Raw genomic sequence first — 21,742 nt, forward strand, 5'->3', positions numbered from 1 at the left:
AAACTAATTGTACATATCTATTATTACATAAAGATAAAACAATTGTAAATTTTTTTTTTAATTTAAATTAGTAAAAAATCTATTAATTACTATTTTTCATCAAAGTAATAAAACAAAAATCAGCCCTCTAATAAAGAAACTTATCAAAAAATATATATGATTTTAAAATTGTAGATTAAAACGTCAATATTAAAAATTTCATGTCTTTTTCACATGAATTACCTCGCTTAAAAAAGCGTTGGAAAATCGTTTGCTTCAGCCACACGTAATTCCCGCGTAATTAAAAAAAGCATTAAAAATCTACATCTATCTTACGCAAGCAAGGCCTCCAAATCCGCAAAATTCAATCGTTCAACAGTTAACGAAGTTGTGTCCATTGATTCGTGGTCTCTTGACCACAGGTTAGGGGTTTGCCACGAAGCTAAGCTAAGTGCTGAACAAAAGCGTGTTTTTTCCTCCCTTTAAATGCAACTAATGAACGTACAAAATCTTTGCTATTCCTTTCCATTATGTTGTAAATTACAACAAAATTAACTTTTGAAATGGAGCTGGCGACGCCCTCTTCTTCACAGGAAGCTGTGCCGCCAATGGCATCGGCCAGCCGAGGCCCTGCGAGATTCAGCACTCAGGCCAACGCTCTCTTGAGAAAGAATTTAACGTTTCAGGTTTTTCTGTACCATTTGCAATTTTTTTGCAGTTTTCTTGTTAGTTTGTTTACTGAGGATAAAAGGTTTAGGAATTAATAAAATTCTTGTTGAGACTTTAGCTGCCTTTGAAAATAACAGCATTGATTATGACAGCGCAGTGAAAATTTTTCTGCTTCTGAGAGTAGAAATATGGTATTGCAAGAAATATTTCTCTTCAAAATTGCTTTTCTTTTCCTTTTATGAGTTGCTCTTCTTACTATTTTGACTTTAGCTCAATCCTTAGATTTTCGATATGGTTTTGTAATCATTTCTATATTTTAATACATTAAATAAAAATTGGCCATAACCTATGTTGTTTTCTGGGGCACAAATGTGGGTATGGATTGCCTATGGTTGTTCCCATGTTCCTACATTGATCGATAAACATCCAACAATGCAGACACTACACTGGCATACCACTTTGGACTGGGAGGGTTTAAGGAGCTCACTTGAGGCACAATAGCTGCATGGGATCCTCATCAATTGTTTTCCTGGAGGCGTGCAAGAATAATAGTGTCAAGCGAGAGGATCACTGTTGTTATGATAATTTGCATATAATTATTAATTTATTGTGATTAACCATTTTAAGGAAATATCAAAAGCTTCATCCATTCACACTTAGAAACAAAACAGACAACATAAATTGGAATAAGCGTATCATTATATTATCCATCAGCAGTTTCTTACATCAAGCATGATATACATCCATAGGTTGTGGACGTTACTTGGGGCTGTACACATACTGCAAGATTGTGCAGATCATCTTATGTACTTTTTGCGAGCACTATTCATTTCTACCTATCATCCTCAATTTTGACCTCTCCTCTCTCTTCTATTTGCCACCTTAGAATTCTTATGCCTTAAGGTTTTTTGATGGAGATCTATTGGTGTACAGATGGTAAGGATCACCTTTGAAATACTTGGCATGGCCCAGTTCACTTGATCTGCAAAGTAGCATGTATAGTCCATTTTCATCACAAATGAATCCTTGTACACTAAAATTGTTGTTCCAACTTCATATCCAATTAAATGACACAAATAATTGAATTTAGATCTGTTCAACAACCTCTTTATTGACCGTCATCTACTTCATCCATACAATATTGCAACTCTTTACATGAACAAAACATTCCACATTCATTGTGTCTAGTACATACTAGCGTAAACTTTCTAGCCATGCCCCTAATTTTCTGTACTTTGATTGTTAAGAAATATTGAATTCATCCTCCTCTTTAAGTGGAAATCAGAAACCTTTCCTACTTAATCTTTTATGTACTTTGTATTCTTTATTGTAGATTGGTTCACGAGCTTGTAAGAATTGAACAAAGTAATGGAATATTTAAATACACTAAAAAAGGAGAGAGAACAAAAGATTAATTTTAGAGTAACCCAAATCAGGAGAAAATTCCATCATAGGGAAAACTAGCTTCCTCCAATCGACTATGAACATGCTGTTACAAGTTGGCTGCCTTTGGACACTTATTATAGCCAACAATTTCTTACCTCAACATGTGATCTCCACAATATATCGGAGAACTCTTCTTCAACAACTATCTGGTCTAAATTTCCAAAATTGATTATTGTTAGCTCTAATGGCTAAAGTCATCTCCCATTGTCGGCTATGAACTCAGCTTGCTTGCACCAATGCTCAAGGTAAACACAGTTTGTTGCTACGCCTCCAACTTGTGCCTTCAATTTATCTATCTCATTTGTTCTTTTCTCGAGTTATTTCCAGCAGTCTCCATGGCCATTTTTATCAAGGCTGTAGTTGCCTATGTTTTCAAAAGGTGTGTAGAATGGTAGGGAGCCATTTTTTTGCCTATTGACTAGGCCAGTGAACTCTAAGAAAGGTTGAATTCAAGGTTCTTGATGTGGACCTCAATCAATTATGCCACTTGTGCAATTGTTTTGTTAGAGGTGTTAGTGGCTTGCATGGGAAGAAAAAAAATCGTACATTTCCTTGGGCACTTGTTTTCTTTGTTCTTGCTCATCCTCCATTTCTTTGGAATGGTATTTTGATTCCTGCTTGTCTATTTTGTGTGTAGGGGCTTCATTTCCATGTTGTGCCTCTAATTCTTGTTCAGTCAAAGTTGTATCTTAGTTTCGATTTGTTTGTTTTCCTTCCTTATTCATGGATCTTTCAAAGCATCTTTAGGCCTTTCTTGGTGTGTTTGTCTCACTTGTTTTTGTTCTGTTTCTGCCATGATGACACTAGGTCTTTTGCGGGCAGGTATTTTTTCTCTTGTTGAGCCTATTATGCAGATTTTTTTCAATCCTTGCTAACCTATCGAATGGATGTATTATCATACTTTTCCCCTTCTGTAGTTAAGAATTGTTTTGGTTTTGTTGTTAAGGATTGTTTTGGTTTTGGTGGATATTTTTGTTTCCTATCCTGCTAACTTTTGGTATTGCCTAGTAGGCATGATCTGAATGTTTTGTTGGAGATTTTATCACTTTTTAATCACCAAGATCCCATAAGGGGAAGTAAGAACATATGGTGAATATAGATTATTTTTCAACACATTTTGGTCACCAAGATCCCTTGAGGGCGAGGTTTGAGCATACAATGGTTTTTATATATTTTCTATATTACACCAAGCTTCTGGGACGAGGATGGTAGGAGATGGAAAGATGTATTAAGGGGACAGATTTTTTGGAGGCCATTTAGGGGATGATAAAGGGGACAAGTAATAAAAAGTGGCGAAAATTTAAAAAATATAGGGAAATTTGAAATATTCAAATGATAACGTTTATAAGGCATTCATCATATACATACATTAGAGTTGACCAAGTTGATAAGTCTTTTATTTTTGCTTTCACAATTCATTGTCATTGTTCACATGATGTTAAACTATTGAAAATTAAAAAATACAACAAAATTCCCAAAGGCTGCAATTTTCAACTACAAAATGACAAAAACATAGAAAATATAATGCAACCCTCCAGTGAACCATTTTGTATATTGCATCAGGTGTAACTCATTGGAAATCATAGACACCAATTTCTTGAACCGAGCATCATAGGCTTGTACTCTTTCAAATAACCCCTGCGCAATCTCCTTCAACGAAAGAATTTTCTATTGATCAATTTGTAGAATATTAAATTGTTTGAGGAAACCATTCTTCAACTGCTCATAGTATACCACAAATTGAGTGGGATCATATTTCCAGTACCATGCGTGCCCATGAACTAACAATGTGGTTGTGAATCGTCTAACATTTAGTTCTGGTGTCATTACCCCTTTTGCTTTCTATTGTTCTTGGTTCCTTCTATTCAAGTAGTTTCATGGACATATTATAATGAACATATACTGATGGTTGTTATGGAACCACTCATGGCACTTATTTAACAATCTAGTTTAGAACATGCCATGCTACAATCTTTATGTGATGCATCATCTGTGTAAAACTCATTGCAACATTTGGCTAGGCAAATTGGCTCCTACTTATGCTATCTATAGTGTTGGGTCTAGTCATTCTTCTACTTTGTCCAACAATTAAAGGTGTCAAACTTACTGTTGGCCCCACCATAGTAGCAACAATTTTCATACCAATGTTAAACTCAATTGTGCACTAACTACTCTTTTTGCATGACTTATCTATATATAATTTATTGATTTATAGACAATTGACTTTCCCAATCATTTTACTAAAGGTAGATCCATTGGTGTGAGAATATGTACTAGATGAACCCCCATAATATGCCATACTTGTAGAGATTTCACTTGGTATTACCAACAAAAAACAAAAAACATTACTTGTCATAAGGGGTTGATTGAATCCTATCAACTTATAAGATCCAACTTGTTCTAACACAAACTCACTATTGTCCAATAAACTTTGCAAACATCTAGCCTCAATAGGGTTTATATTTGAGTGTCTTGAAAAAAAGGTTGCATCCAACAATTTGCTTCATTTAAATTAGTAATTGACATTCCTTCATGTTGTTCCACCTTTAGTGGTCCCAATGCTTTGTCATTGGTGCCATTTTTGGAACCTTTAGTAAACATAATTTTTCCATTTCTCACCATCTTCCAGTTAACTCTCCAAATAACTAGTCGCAATAGGGTTTGTGATATCCCCAATGTAATTAAATAATAAATCTAATTACTTTGTTGTAAGGCCCAAATTTAATAACAAATATTTCGGGCCCTTTTTATTTAATTAGATTAGGCAAGTTTTGGTTGGTCATGTCGGCCCGTTTGTAACCCTTCGGGAAGTTTCCCGGAGCCCATATATTTGGCCGTGTTAGTCATTGTTGGGGGTATGCGAGTTTTGATATTTATTTTCTCTTGTGCGAATTCCTGTTGGAGTTCTGTTTACTGCCATTTCGGAGGTGAAAGACCCTCCCTATTTGGTACTTGTAGTTTCGGTGGGATTCACCTCTCACCCTATCCTGCCTTTGTATTCGTTCCGGATCTGGCAAATCTTGAAATATATCATTGCTTACTTTCTTTAGTTGCGTATCTGTTAATTTGGATTTACATGCATAAGGGGAACTCATAATATTCCGAACCTATTACTCCGGAAACCCACCACACAACTGTTGCAATTCACCAAACCTTGGCATCTTTACCCAATCAGCACCACCGTACGACCTTCACCGTACACCTTCAGCACCACCGCACGGCCTGCTTTGCACCACCGTATGGCCATCCCTACACCATCGTGCGTCGGCTCTGCACCACTGTACGACCAGCCCTACACCACTGTATGGCTTGTCCTGCACCACCGTACGACCAGCCCTACACCATCGTACGACCTTCTTGGTGCTACCGTACGGCCTGCCACTGCACTACTGTGCGACCTGTTGTGCCACCGTACAACTTCCTTGACCCTACCGTACGACCAAACCACCGTATGACCTTGCTCCAACCCCACCGTACATTTGCCTCCCTCGCTGGTGCGGTCAGGGAACATTACAGTGGTATTAGAGCTTGTGATCTTGCCAGCCTGTCGTTTAGCGGATGCAAGTGTACACCAAAAGGAGGTACTTTTCAGCCGATCGAATGGGCGAACCACAGGTCCCTACAAGAGAAGTCATGGCACTATCAAGGGAGCTAACCAAAAGCCAAGCTCAACTTAACGACACTCTAACCAGAGGAGAAAAAAGACAACAAATCATGGAGGAAACCTTACAACAATTGGCCTTGGGAAAAACGAATGGAGAACAAAATGGACAGGGCGATGATTCGGTCACGGGAAGGTCAAACATCCAACGCTCACATTCACGGCCGCTGATGCTGACTTTTCCTCAAAAATCCGAAGCACCACGGGGGGAGCCAGAACCCACCTTTCAGGAGATGCAAGCACAGTTGAGTCAAGATTGGAGGGATGCAAATCTCGAAGGGGACATATCCTTCAAGGATTATGTGGAGCTCTGGATGAAATACTCGGACGGCAGAAGTCGGGGCCATTATGGACACTATAACAATGACATCAAACGGAAGGTTGGCAAGATCAACCTGTCATCCTTTGATGGGGCCGGAGTGACCTCGGCACGTGCCTGGGTTCAAAAGGCAGATACTTACTTCCAACTCAACCCGATGCCTGAAGATGAAGCTATCCAGTTTGCAGCACTCCACCTGGAAGGGGTCGCGCATGAATGGTGGCATCATGGAATGGTCACTCTTGGCCATGACCAGATAACTTCCTATGTTGAATTCACAGAGAAGCTCATAGATCGATTTGACGGGAAGGACCCAGAACTCAATTTCAAGGAGTTGGCGCAACTAAAGCAGTCGGGATCTGTGGACAGTTACATCACAGAATTCCAGAGACTATCTGTGTTGGTGACCGACATCTTTGGGCGGAGATTGGTGGTCTTGTTCATAGACGGATTGATGGAACCACTGAAAGGTTGGGTAAAAGGGTTCAACCCCAGCATGCTCACGGAAGCAATAAAAAAGGCCCGCAACATGGCAACATCTTCCTTTTCCAGAAGTTTTGCACCTACCAAACCACCTTTCGTTTAGAGGGAGAAGGATAATAAACCCTATCCGAAGGGGTCATCGCTCGATGAAGCCACAAGACAGGAACTTAGAAGGAAGAAGCTGTGTTTCACTTGCAAAGAACCATGGGAACCAGGCCACCAATGTTTGGGCAAAGGAAAGATTCACTATATTGAAGTAATGTCTGATGGAGAAGAGGAGCATGAAGAAAGCAAAACCCCAAGGGAAGAATTGGCCGAAGAAACCAGCCTGGTAGAGAGAATCTCTACATTGGTACGGAGGGGGGGCGTCATCGCCACACTAGCAGGGACCCCGAGGTGCAGTGTATTTAGAGTACGTGGTACACTCCAAGGGCAACGAGTTCTTGTTATGCTCGACAGTGGAGCCTCGCTCAACTTCATAAACTCGTCACTCGTCAACCGTAGGGGCTTGTGTACGAAGGAACATGAAGGGTTCGATTTCAAGGTGGCAGGAGGCAATCTCCTATCATGCACTCACCTGGTTCTGCAATTGAGTATCACCATGGGAAATTACACGGTGATCGATGATTTCTTTGTTGTGGATTTGGATGACACGGATGTCATATTGGGCATTCAATGGATGGAGACCCTCGACTAGTACACACAGAGCTTCAAACGGATGGAGTTCTCATTCAAGGTTGATGGCAGGAAGGTAGTTCTCAGGGGAATGTCGAATGGCGGCCCAAGGGAGATTTCTGTCAAAAGGATGGAAGCCATCTTCAGACATGATGAAGTAGTTTGGGCAACACATTGCTTGATCTCAACAAAACTTGTGAAAGGGCAACCGACTCACTATCAGGATGGGGAACTTCAGTCGGTTCTGGGTGGGCATAGCTTGGTCTTCGCTGATATTCCACCTGGTATACCCCCACACAGAGGGTTTGAGCACACTATTGAGTTGGAGGAGGGGGCAAAACCCGTTATCACCACACCCTATCACCACCCGAAGAAGTTCAAAGATGAGATAGAGAAAACGATCTAGGAACTCCTCAATAAGGGATGGATCCGACCAAGTTCTAGCCCCTTTGCGTCCTCGATGGTACTGGTGAAGAAGAAGGACGGGACTCTCAGAATGTGTGTTGATTATCGTGCACTAAACAAGAAGACTATCAAGAATAGGTACCCCATTCCCAGGATCGATGAGCTATTGGACAAACTACATGGCACAATCTATTTCTCCAAGATTGATCTCCGTTTCGGCTACCATCAGATCCGTATGAGGGAGCAAGATGTGGAAAAGACGGCCTTTCGTTGCAATTACGGACACTATGAGTTCTTGGTCATGCCGTTTGGATTAACCAATGCTCCGGCCACTTTTCAGTCTCGCATGAACCACATCTTCAACAAGCAATTGCGTAAGTTCCTATTGGTATTCTTCAATGACATACTCATCTACAACAAGACCTGGAAGGAACATATGGGGCATTGAGATGAAGTATTGGGGATTATGGAATCACAATCATTGTATGCCAAAAGATCCAAATGTGAATTTGGAATGACCGAGGTCCTATACTTGGGGCACGTCATCAGCGCCCAGGGGGTACAAGTTCATTAGGAAAAGATTTAGGCCATTTTGGATTGGCCTCCACCAAAGACTCTCTCAGAGTTGCGCGAATTTTTTGGTTTGTGCAGTTATTATAGAAGGTTTGTGAAAGGATTTTCACAACTTGGGGCACCACTGACAGATCTGACAAAGAAAGGATCCTTCCATTGGAATGCGCAGGCACAGCAGACCTTCGACAAACTAAAAGAAGTGATGAGCACGTGTCCGGTTCTGGCACTACCAGACTTCACTCGCCCTTTCATCCTGGAGTGTGATGCCTCGGGTGAAGGCATTGGAGTGGTGTTGATGCAAGACTGTCACCCCATTGCATTCGAGAGCCGGAAGCTCTCGGGAGTTGAGCAGTTATATTCCATCTACGACAAGGAGATGCTCGCCATCATACACGCACTGGCGAAGTTTCGATAGTACCTCGTCGGAGCAAAGTTTGTTGTGCGAATAGATCACAACAGCTTGCGATACTTCTTGGAGCAGAGGGATCTGAATGAACGACAACAAAAATGGGTGAGAAAAGTCTAGGCATTTGATTTCGACATTGAATATTTGAAGGGAAAGAATAATGTGGTCGCTGATGCCCTGTCAAGAAGGCCCACCATATGTTCTTTATCTCAGATTTCGACGGACTGGAAGGAATACCTGTTGGTTGAATACTCAAAGAACACTTTTGCCTGCGAACTGATGGATGGTTGAGTACAGGATGATCGATACAAGGTAGTTGACGACATCATTTATTACAAGGACTGAATTTATCTGGTACCCGAATCCAAGATGAAGGAAAAAGTTTTGAAGGAATTGCACGACTCCCCCTTGGCTGGACACCCGGGATACTTGAAAACCTACAGATAGATCCGTGAAAGGTTTTCTTGGAAGGGGCTTAAGGACAATGTTCTGCAGTATGTACGGGAATGCTCCACCTTTCAGCAGAACAAATCTGAACATAACCTGCCGGCCGGACTATTGCAACCACTGCCAATTCCCGACCAGAAATGGGATAGCATCTCGATGGATTTCATTACGGGACTCCCCAGAGTGCAAGGAAAGGATTGTATTTTTGTCATAGTTGACCGATTGACCAAGTATGCACATTTTTTTGCCATCCCCACAAGATATCAGGCAGTTCAAGTAGCTGAGTTGTTCTTCCATGAGGTGTTCCGCCTACATGGTTTACCGCGAAACATAGTCAGTGACAGGGATAGCCGTTTCCTGTGTACCTTTTGGATGGAGTTATTTCGGTTGGCTGGAACCGAGCTGTCACCCAGCACGAGCTACCATCCGCAGACAGAAGGACAGACCGAGATTGTGAACAAATGGCTGGAGGGTTATCTCAGGAACTACATCTCAGCACAACAGAGGGCTTGGGTTCGCTAGTTACATTTGGGTGAACATTGTTACAACACCACTTATCACATGTCGATAGGCATGCCACCTTTCAAAGCACTGTACGGTTATAAACCTTCTTCATTTGTTGACCTGGCATTGGGAGATAGTCGTGCACCAATGGCCAAAGGTTGGCTTCAGGAGAGTTTAGACATCCCAAGAGCTCTCAAAGAAAACCTGCAGAGGGCACAGAACCAACAAAAGATGTATGCTGACCGACACCGGATTGAGCGAAATTTTGAAGTTGATGATCTGGTTTACCTCCGATTTCAGCTGCGCAGACAATCCTCCTTGAAGACAAGTGGTAAGGAGAAGTTGAAGCCACGTTTCTATGGACCCTATAGGGTGGTTCGGAGAGTTGGCGAAGTTGCCTACGAATTGGAGCTTCTTGAGGGAAGTCGGATTCACAATGTTTTTCATGTGTCATGTCTGAAGAATGCCGTTGGGCAACGCGTCACAGTGTCCAGGGATCTGCCACCCATCGATGAAGAAGGGAAACTAATTTTGGAACTGGCAGAGGTCGTCGATGTCAGAGAAAAGAGGTTGAGAACACGCACAGTCAAAGAGTTCCTTATACGTTGGAAGAATCTACCCATTGAGGATGCCACCTGGGAAGGCGAACAAATTCTGGAGCATCCAAGTCTGCAATTGCTTGAGGGCAAGCAATTTTTGGCCCGGGAGGACTGTGATAGATGTAATTAAATAATAAATCTAATTACTTTGTTGTAAGGCCCAAATTTAATAACAAATATTTTGGGCCCTTTTTATTTAATTAGATTAGGCAAGTTTTGGTTGGTCATGTCGGCCCGTTTGTAACCCTTCGGGAAGTTTCCCGAAGCCCATATATTTGGCCGTGTTAGTCATTGTTGGGGGTATGCGAGTTTTGATATTTATTTTCTCTTGTGCGAAATCCTGTTGGAGTTCTGGTTACTGCCATTTCAGAGGTGAAAGACCCTCCCTATTTGGTACTTGCAGTTTCGGTGGGATTCACCTCTCACCCTATCCTGCCTTTGTATTCATTCCAGATCTGGCAAATCTTGAAATATATCATTGCTTACTTTCTCCAGTTGCGTATCTATTAATTTGGATTTACATGCATAAGGGGAACTCATAATATTCCGAACCCGTTACTCCGGAAACCCACCACACAACCGCTGCAATTCACCAAACCTTGACATCTTTACCCAATCCGCACCACCATACGGCCTTCACTGTACACCTTCAGCACCACTGCATGGCCTGCTCTGCACCATCGTACGACCAGCCCTACACCATAGTGCGCTGGCTCTGCTCCACTGTACGACCAGCCCTACACCACCATACGGCCTGTCTTGCACCACCGTATGGCCAGCCCTACACCACCGTACGACCTTCTTGGTGCTACCGTACGGCCTGCCATTGCACTACCGTGCGGCCTGTTGCGCCACTGTACAACTTCCTTGACCCTACCGTACAGCCAAACCACCGTACGACCCTGCTCCAACCCCACCGTACGTTTGCCTCCCTCGCTGGTGAGGTCAGGGAACATTATAGGGTTTATGCTTGTTCAATGTCCTCAACTAAAGGTCACATGCCAGCATATGCTTTAGTTAGAGTAGTAATTGACATGCTTGTATGCCATTCTACATTTTCTCCTCTCAATGCTTCTTCGTTTGTGCTAGTTCCAAAATCTTTATTAAACATACTTTCCCCCAAAGTTGCATGGACACAAATATGAATACAATATTAGATAAAAATAGGACCATTGGTGAAGACCCCTAATTTGGATGCGATTGGATACAACATTCATAAAATGCACATTAACATATATTTAATACAATTTTCTAAATTATTAGAGCAAATTTTGGTTACTTCAAAGCAATATAGACACATAATTGCTACAAAAATAATTGTAAGTTGGTTTGATACTTCACAATATACAAAAAGATATACAAACCAAGACCTATATGTTAGTTTTTAGGATCAGAAATGTAAATGTGTATTCGTTACATTTGCAAATGATTTGAGTCTCCTTATATATCTCCATGTTTAGTTAAATGATGCACCTCTTAGAAAGGAGACATTATTTGAAAGGGTGTGTCTTTAGTTAACAACTTTATTAATTTTTGCCTTTGTTTATATGAATCACTGCCTTTGTTAGTTTTATTATTTTAAATTTAGAGAAAAATATCTCTTGAAGCTACCAAACACTAACACTCCCTCTTAGCTAGGGAGATATTTTCCAGATATCTACGTCATGGAGTCTCTCAACATGATACCCACAATGGCAACACTCATTTGTGGTAAGCACAAAGGTTCCTCACGAAGTCTCTCAACGTGATGTCATCATGGAGTCTCTCAACATGACGTCCACCATGGCTACTCCCATGTGTGGAAAGAAACACACATATAAGTGCCCATCACGAAGTCTCTCAACATGATGTCATCATGGAGTCACTCAACATGACGTCCACCATGGCTACTCCCATGTGTGGAAAAATACAAGTACAAAAGTTCATCATGGAGTCTCTCAACGTGATGTTGTCATGGAGTCTCTCAACATGACATCCACCATGGCTACTCCCAGAGGGTGGAAAGAACCATATCTCCGTCTTAGAGATGGACAAGGGTTTTCACCTCAAATTTCTCTGTCTCAGAGAAAAATGCATTAACAAGGACTTTCACCTCAAATTTCTCTCTCAGAGAAAAAATGCATTAACAAGGGCTTTCACCTCAAATTTCTCCGTCTCAGAGAAAAAATGCATTGACAAATTTTCATGATGATGTGACTCCCTCTGAAGCTCCAAGTACTTGCATCAACCTCCTGACCTCCTCGTTCAAGGTTGCCTCTGTTGGTTTGTCAGACTCCCTTTGAATCTCCAAGTACTTACAAAGAAATCCTCTGGAAGTGAACTCCCCTCCATTGACGGATTATAAGGACATAGGATTATAAGCACCCTTTAAGAAATCGACACTACTTACTTCTCAGACTATACCCGCGTATGGCATACACATGAACTGAGCACTACAACAATCTGAGCACACCCATGACCTACAAAAAGAGCTGAATGCATATCACCATAGCCTGTCTGGTCACATCTGCTACAAAATTGAAGGCAAGGGAGCACTAAATGCAAAACAAGCCAAAAGATGAGGGTCGAGTTTGTGCAATTTGCTGCCAGAATTAGTGTTTGATGGCTACAAGCAGCTTGATATCGATTCTTTTGAATGGTTATTTCAATACGAAGAAGTGCACCCCATCCGTCACTGGCTCTATTTTAACAGATCTCTGCATTATGATAATGAATTTGCAGCTGGTTTCATCATTTCCACTGCAAAAAATATCCAAAACTTATCTCCATGACGATAGCAAAAGATAGCTCAGGTTTCACCAAAACAGGTTATGATAAACTCCATCGGCTTCAAGAAACAAAGTGCTAGCCTCTAGTTAGCAAAAATAGATCTTTCGATAACACGTGATGGTAATGTTGGCTTCCTACAATCCACACTAGAAAAAAATTGAATAGAACTTTTATGCCATTAAAAACCTAACCGACAAGAAAATGCAACTCTCAAATCTTGAGAAGTCAGTGGGCTAGACAACCCTTTTCCATGTCAGAATCAACCAAACACAGCTATTTGAGATCAGAGAGAATACCATGCTACGACAAAAGAGGAGATATTCATTGTGAATACCAACTGCCAATCTAGACCTCAGACCTTATCCACAAACTATCATGAGAAGTGCTAGTACACTTTTGTAAGCGCCAGTAAATCTCTCCTCATCACAAAATATAGACACATAAAATAAACCTACTCTGATACCATGTTAGTTTTTAGGATCAGAAATGTAAGTGGGTATTCGTCACATTTGCAAATGATTTGAGTCTCCTTATATATCTCCATGTTTAGTGAAATGATGCACCTCTTTAGAAAGGAGACATTATTTGAAAGGGTGTGTCTTTAGTTAACAACTCTATTAATTGTTGCCTTTGTTTATATGAGTCACTGCCTTTGTTAGTTTTATTATTTTAAATTTAGAGAAAAATATCTCTTAAAGCTACCAAACGCTAACACTATAATTAAATTAACAATAATCTCACTCAAATCAATTAAAATAACAATGAAGTAAAAAATTAGTACAATTATGTTAGAAGAAAACCCAACAAAATGGGCCGCTAAAATAGAAAAAAAAAAAAGAAAATTGCACGAATGAAGTTCATTTAAATTAAGTTTAGGAAGGTTCATGACAGACTTTTTAAAAATCAAATCACACAGTATTCCACATGGCTAGAAAATTAGTTTTTTGGGCACGTGTGGCTATGGTAACTGTTGTCATTTTATGACACCCTTGGTCCATCAATGAGAACCGATCAGAGATATGTTCCATGGACCAGCGCTGCCCTAGTTTGATCCAAGAGAAGACGATGGAATCATGAAGTATGAAGTGTTGTCTTGTCGGAAGTTCCTTTCCCAAGCCTTCTCTTCCTCTCTCTTTCCCGGAACTCCGGAACCCCGAGGTTTTGAAGTTCCCTTCCTTGGTCTCTTGTTCTCTTTCCTCGGAACTCCGGAACCCCGAAGTTCCCAAGCTGCTAGTCTTCCCAACTTCGGTGACCCAGGTCTCCGAAGTTCCTAAGTCTTCTCTTCTTCAAACCCGGAACTTGGGAACCCCCCTAGGTTCCCAAGTTCCTAAGTCTTCAATCCTGGAACTCCGGAACCCCTAGGTTCCCAAGTTCCTAAGTCTTCCCAACTTTGGTGACCTAGGTCTCCGAAGTTCCCCCAACTTCGGTGACGCAAGTCTCCGAAGTCTTCCAAACTCCTTCTGGCTTTCAACACTTCCAGATGGCGTGATCGACACCCAAAGATTTAAATGCTCCGACGACTTTTGTGACTTGTGCACCTTCTTTTGTGGAGCCACAAGGGTGCATTTAATGTTTTTGGCAGGATTTCCATCAAGGGAGGTACGGGGCCATGCTTGTTGTAGTGACTTATGTCATGTCTGCATACTCTGACTTTGGAAGGTCAGTTAATCCACCCTTCTCAGGGTTGCCTTTTGTGGGTATGGCTAGGTTTCTTGCATGTACAAAAGTCAAGTGCATGCACTTCTTTGCACTTCCAGACTGACATACAGGGGTCACGATCACTCTTGTAACCAATTTTCTATATAAAGGCTATTAAGCCTCATTGTAAAGGGTTCTCTCCCTATTGGTTTGAGCTATTCTATGCTCTCCCACTTCTCTTGTATTATTTTGTGGTTTGCAACGGTAAGTTGGCCATTGGCCTTATAATTAATTGAAATCACCATTCTTGCCTTCTTTCAACTTATGTGTGCTGTGTATGTTTCTTACCTTCATCATAGGTGTATGTTTTGTGGTTCTTCTCTCATATATGCCGTGTTAAATTTATTTCTGAGTGTGACTTGTGGGAAACCTTCTCCCCTCTTGACATTCAGCGAATTCTAACCTCCATACATGCATTGGGGTCACTCATACAACTGAAGTTTGTGCATCTCCTGGGTGTTTCGGTTGATTCCTTTTGCCATTTCGGGTGGGGAGAGGAACAATCTCTTATCTTGGTGCATCACCTCCTTTTATTTCAAGCATTTCTCTCTTCCCTTTACCTCTGAAATTTGTTCGGATAGGCCTAGGAGTTAGTTTTGAAGTGTTGAGTTGGTTCAACACCTGCACCTGGATTGAGAAGGAAGCCGGCCTTCTCCGGAGATTCAACCCCCTTGCGCAAGGTCCCACACTTTGGGGTTGTTTCCATGTTTCACAAGGTTGCTGAGTTGATAGCTCAACAAGGGTGCGAGCTTTTGTGATAACAGTAACCAATGCATATCCAAGCTGCATCATACCCGTATTCGTATTGGGTATGTTGGTACATGTGCCTAGGGAGGGGCGTGGGCATATTCGCTACTTTGTTTTCCCCTTCTCTCATAACTGAAAATGCCTCCATTACATTGTACTTTAGAGAACCTCTTCCTCCTCTTGGATCTTCATGGTTACATCTTGGTCCAATACCACCCTACTTTCGGGATTTATCTTTGCCAATACTACTAATTGTCTCTCTATACCTTATCGGTCTCTTTTCCTTTTTACTTGGTTTGTGGCTACCTTCACCCAGTATGTCTGCACACAAATCATGTGAACACTCTCTACCTTCCACATATCTCCTTGCATTTTCATTATCAAAGCTTCAATCCCCAAATTTATGATTAATTTCTTGATTCAAAAGGCAATGGTGTTTAAGAAATTAGCGCGCGGCTCTCTAAGAAACTTCACTTCACTTCTTCAAGGCACGTATATGTAGATACCGACAATTCCAAAAAATAGCTAACAAGATCTCTTGTGAATGTATTTTCATGGCTTGGATCCATGCATCATTGGTACCAACTAATCTCTAGCCTCCGCAATCTTTCTTTAGTTCATAAGCACCTATGTCCTAAATTTCTTGTATGACCTTGATGATGTGCAGACAACCAATTGAAAATCAACTCGAGGAGCTCGACAAAGAAAATTTCATACAAAAAGGTTCATAGATTATCCTTTCCAAACAGATCTTGGGTTTCAAATTACCACATGAGACCTAGTTTTGAGCAAACTAGAGAGACTTTTGACTAGATCATTGTTCGATTTGTTCTAAAGTAATTTGATTCATGATTCCATACAACACAATCTCCCTGACACATGTTCAAGTAAATTTTAGTGTTCATTTCACAATTTGCTAAGAACTTGGATAGAAACCCTCAATCATGACAATTACAAGCATTTTATCCATTCCCACTGATATTTAAGCATATTTCCCTAATTTACTCAACATTAGACAAAGGTTGCTCCTGCATTCTGAGAATCTTCAAATACTTGCAAATATCACGAAGAGTCATTCATATTTACCAAATAAACAACATATGTGATCTTATTATCAAAGATGAACCTCTAAGATAGACATTTAATAGAGCTTTTTTATACTAGTCTCATTTTACTGCCAATTGACAAACATCAAATAACCAGCCAAGTATCCTAAATATTCATCGTATTGACAAATACTTATCATACCAGCAATATGAATTGGCTGTGACATCAAGTCTCTAGTCAAGCAACTTCAAATCGGGTCCCAACAAGGGAACCAAAAATTCTAGTCACAAATGCAGGCATGGATTGCTTGTTGTCATCTCCTTTGGTCTTGTGCAAACTGACAACCACCCAATAAGGGAGATGCTACACTGGCATAATACTTAGGCTTGTGAATGAGAGTTCACTTGAGGCGAGGAAGCTCCATGAGATCCCCCATCAGTCATTTGCTTGGAGGCATGCAAGGAGAAAGGTGCCACCCAAAAGTATTATTAGTAATTTATTACTGTTATGATAGTTTGCGTAAAATTAATGTGATTAACCATTTTAAGAAAATTTTAAAAGGTTCATCCATTCACTCTTAGATACAACATATACAACATAAACTGGAGTAGGGATTTCATTAAATTACCCATTGGTAGTTGCTTACATCAAGCATGATATAGGTTTTGGATGTTTTATGGTTCTGCGCATACAGGAAGATTGAGCAAATGAGCTTAGTCTCTTAACTACTTACTTCTAACACTTATCATTTCTGCATATCCTCCTGTGTTAGCCTCTCATCTCTCCCCTTTGCCGCTTTACTAATAACTCTTCAGCTTCTGGATTATGTGGTGGACATCTGTTAATAATAGATGGTGAGGACTGAGGACCACCTTTGGAATACTTGGCAACAACTTACTCCCCTGTCCTACTCCCCAGCTGGGCTACCATGTCATCTTGGCAACGAACCTTCCCTTATCATCATGTTTAGAAACTTAAAGAATGTGCTCACTATTTGTCTGACTGCAAATACATGATTTGATCTTGAATTCTGTACTCCCTACAGTTTTGATGAAATATTTTATTTCCCTTTGGGCCCACAAGGTGGTTTATTGAGGTACACTTGGCATTATTCTTAGAGGATTTGTGGACTTCTATTGGAATATAATTGTGATACCCAATATAACAGCATGTAATTTATCTTACAGTTTCATGGTTCTTGGGCCATAAGATATTGTTTACAGGCTTCTTATGTTTCATTAGGGTTGATTGTTCAACTTTTGATCGACAGGCTAGAGCATCATTTTGGCAATCTGAAAGGATCTTTTAGGGCCTTCTTTTGTTTCTTTTTCCATGCATGTTTCCTTTTGATTTGTTTCCCACACAGTGCTTTTCATCTCAAGCTACAGCGATTCTTATACTGGTGGCCTTTACAGTTTAAATGTTTATGTAAGCATCAAATATTAAGCATGAGATGTTTATTTTATTCAATTTCATTAAATAATGCACTTTTGCAGTCATTGAACATGTAAGTATTTCTTTAAAATAGCTTACATAGTGCTGGACTGTATACTAAGTCCTTTGCAAGACTTGACATCCAGGCATTGTAGTAATCTGTAAATGCAACTGAGGTCCAGACACTGTAATGTAATCATCTGGCTACTGCAGTCCTTGACAACAAGCAAAGACCAATTTGGACATATATTGCAAGGTTCATTATGCTGTATGTTTTCAAATCTGCACTGAATAGAAAATGAAACTGTCAACCAACCAACCTGTTTTTGTTTTTTATTGACTTTTCCTTGCATAAATTTCCTAAGATTAGTATGGGAAATCAAAATTTAAAGTTTTGAGGAAATTTTCATTGTGTTTCAGATTGATACAAGTTTTTGGAAATTTACTGGGTAAGTCCCTTTAGATCTGAAGTTTCATATGACACTTCTGGGCTCATTATCAGGGATTGGCTAGCTTGTTTTCTTTAACACATTTCGGAAGTTTTCTTTAACACATGATGCTGCAATTTCAAGTGGCTTGAAGCTATATGTTGTATGGAACTTTTACATTGTTTACTTCATTTCTAGTAACTTATCAAGCCTTATTGGTTGAATTATAGTCAATGTATTGAGAATGATGAGAGATGATATCCGTCCAGCTGATTCATTTCACTCCAACACTAAATAGAATGATTAAAGATTGTAACTGCTACATATTGCATGCCCGAGTTTACAGTATTCTAATTGAAATACTTAGTTTATGTGCTGGTGAAGGGAGTTTATAAGCTCAAATAGCTTCTGTTATTGCTAACTTGCTACTCTTTTTTCATGGGATAGAATGCATTAAATTCTATAATGGGATGTTGCTTTCATGTTCAAGCATTATGAGAATATGAAATTTTTAACTTGTCCATACATTAACATTTGTTCTTAAATAAAATGAAGTTGACATTTTATGCAAGAAGACATATTCATACAATGCTTGGCCTTGCAGAAACGCAATTTGAAAACAAATTTGGGTCTTGTCATCTTCCCACTTATGCTATGTGTGTTGCTGTTCATCTTACAAGCACTGGTAAACAATCAACTGAATTCCTCCAAGTATCAATGTGGATGCAAACGTGTACAAACAAACGGCACTGGTCATACTACAGAGATCTGTGGTATACAGTATTCAGATTCAGATCAAGTTGGTGCTTGTGCAATACCTAGCCCTCCAGAGTGGCCTGCATTTCTGCAAGTGCCAAAATTTCAGTATCGAGCTGTCAAATCTGATTCTAGTGAATTCACAAATCTTCCAGACAATTCTTGTTTGAAAGATAACTCTTGCCCTGTGACTTTCCTTTACACAGGGAATAATAAATCTATGGCAGAAAGTATGTTTTCTTCACAGTTTGATTCAATTTCTTTATGTTAAGACTGTCAAATATATTTTTTCTTCGTTATTTTCATCTTTATACTTATTGTTATGAATTTTTTTTATCTATACAGTGTGAATGGCAAATTAATACTGAAATCTATCTGTTCTTTCTTTTGTTGATATAACTTTTTATTGTGTTGGCCCAAATAATGTATGTAGAGTTGGCTATGCATGACAGTGTCAAATAATTGACAGATATCCTAAATCATTTTCAATTTTTTTCTTATTTACAAATATAATTGACATAGTGAACTGTACTTGCAGCCTTGACAAGGGAACTAGTAACAGATACTCTTCCAACAAACTTTTCAGACCCGCTGAAAACATTCTCAGTTCTGATTCCTGTGAGTTTCTCCCTAAATTGTGTAATTGAATACCTGTTATGTTTGCTTTTAAAGAATATTTTAAACTTCAATCGTGATGTCTTAAGAATCCATGAAATTTGGGAATGACTGGTTATTACAGGGAACTGACAGCAAACCCGAGACATCGAATTACATAGAGCCTGCTTTTCTGACTAATTCCTCTATATATGTTGTACAACCATCATGTCAAGGAAATTTGAATTTATTAGGCTCCTTTCAGCTAGGAGGAATTACATTACCCTTTCGTAAGCACTTGTCCTCTCCTTTGTATATTTATGGATATGTTAATTCAATTCAATTTTATTTAACGTTTTTGTTGCTATGCAGAGATGGAGTGTGTGGAAAGTTCAGTTATATGGCGTGATAATTCATTAGTTGTAAACAAAGAACTTTATCAAGGTTACCGTCAAGGAAATTCTGCCAGAAAAATCAATGAGATTGTTACAGGTATGTCAATTCTATCTGAATCACATAGAATCTCGATTGGATTTTCTTGCTCTAATGTGATTCATAATAGTATTGATTTTGAACTTTTCTACTCGTGGACAGCTTATGATTTTATGAACTCAAATGCAAAGAATTTCAATGTGACTGTTTGGTACAATGGAACTTATAAGAATGATTCTACAAATAGTGCATACTCACTGCTGAGGATACCACGCTCTATTAATCTGGTATGCCTGTTAAGAACTTGAAAACAGGATATTTTAGATACTATCTCTATTATCTTCTAATTATTTTTGCAATAAGAATCCAAACACCTAGAGGTATTTGTCCTTAGGCAAGAAGATGAACATACTTACAATCTCAAGTATAAGTTTTGATTTCAGGAAGATGGATCCTTTCTTGTGTGCCTAGCCTCTCATTTTATATTTTAAAATCACTTTCCTGCCTTATTTTGGAAGTGTCTAGAAAATACCTTTTTAAAATAACATTACATTGAATCCCCTTTTTAGACACACTTTTTAATATCGAACCCCCTTTTACTAATAAAAAAAAAGTTTCCTTTCAAAAATGTAACATAAAGTTACTTGGACAACTTAAGTTATATTATTATCTAATTTCCCTCACCTTACCCCTTCTGCCTACGAGAAATAAAATAATAGGCCAGGAGATACTCAATTACTTATGTCGAGAAATGGGACACAACAGTCTGCCTTCTTAGAATTGCTTGCCCACAAGCAATTGTAAATTTGGAAGCTCCAAAATTTGTGCTCCTTCTCTAATGGATCGAATACTCTATTATGCTCCTATTTCTTAAATTTTTTAAGTTATATTATTATCTAATTTCCCTCACCTTACCCCTTCTGCCTACGAGAAATAAAATAATAGGCCAGGAGATACTCAATTACTTATGTCGAGAAATGGGACACAACAGTCTGCCTTCTTAGAATTGCTTGCCCACAAGCAATTGTAAATTTGGAAGCTCCAAAATTTGTGCTCCTTCTCTAATGGATTAAATAATCTATTATGCTCCTATTTCTTAAATTTTCTTTGTTGGTGTCAGTGATCTCCTTGGGAACCATGATCAATTTTATCTCAAAGTCCAAGGGAGGTAGTTCCGTTTTGGGAGTAATTTGTTGCCCAAGTGCCTTCTTGAGGCATGAGACATAAAATGCTAAAATACATTATGAATTCTGCTGTTATTTGGATCTCATGCTCATATGCAACCTTTCCAATCTTTCATTTGATCTTGTATGACCCATAGGAGCAAGGCTTGAGCTTCTCTGCTCCACCCCTCATAAGAGAAGACTGTATGGCTGCACTCTTAAGAAGACCAAATCTCTAACCTCGAAGGTTCTTTCAGCGTGACACTGATCTACATACAACTTCTATTGATTCTAAACATGTTGGAGGTTGTAATTGGTAGTTTTTAGAATATCTTGGCTTTGTTCTACCAAGACTTTGGCCCCTGGAACCTTATTATTAGAAATGACTAAGTCAACAAATGTTTGAGCCTCATATCTATGAAAAGCCATGAATAGTGTCATGCCTATGGATATGTGATATGAGGTGTTATGTCAATGCTTTCCTAAATAGAGTCATCTGATCCATGCT

At 39.6% G+C, this 21,742-nt stretch overlaps 1 protein-coding gene across 1 annotated transcript in view; it reads left to right on the forward strand.

Moving 5' to 3' along the window:
- The first annotated feature begins 307 nt into the window (after positions 1–307).
- Positions 308–21,742, forward strand: part of LOC131075820 (ABC transporter A family member 7) — a 162,721-nt gene continuing 141,286 nt past the window's right edge. Inside the window, exons 1-6 of the mRNA XM_058012720.2 lie at positions 308–665; positions 18,894–19,275; positions 19,584–19,663; positions 19,785–19,929; positions 20,012–20,131; positions 20,234–20,358. Of these exons, the coding sequence (XP_057868703.2) occupies positions 543–665; positions 18,894–19,275; positions 19,584–19,663; positions 19,785–19,929; positions 20,012–20,131; positions 20,234–20,358 (975 nt within the window). The 5' untranslated portion in view covers positions 308–542. The remainder of the gene's footprint in view (positions 666–18,893; positions 19,276–19,583; positions 19,664–19,784; positions 19,930–20,011; positions 20,132–20,233; positions 20,359–21,742) is intronic.

This window comes from Cryptomeria japonica, chromosome 3, assembly GCF_030272615.1.
Source record: "Cryptomeria japonica chromosome 3, Sugi_1.0, whole genome shotgun sequence".
Taxonomy (NCBI): Eukaryota; Viridiplantae; Streptophyta; class Pinopsida; order Cupressales; family Cupressaceae; genus Cryptomeria; species Cryptomeria japonica.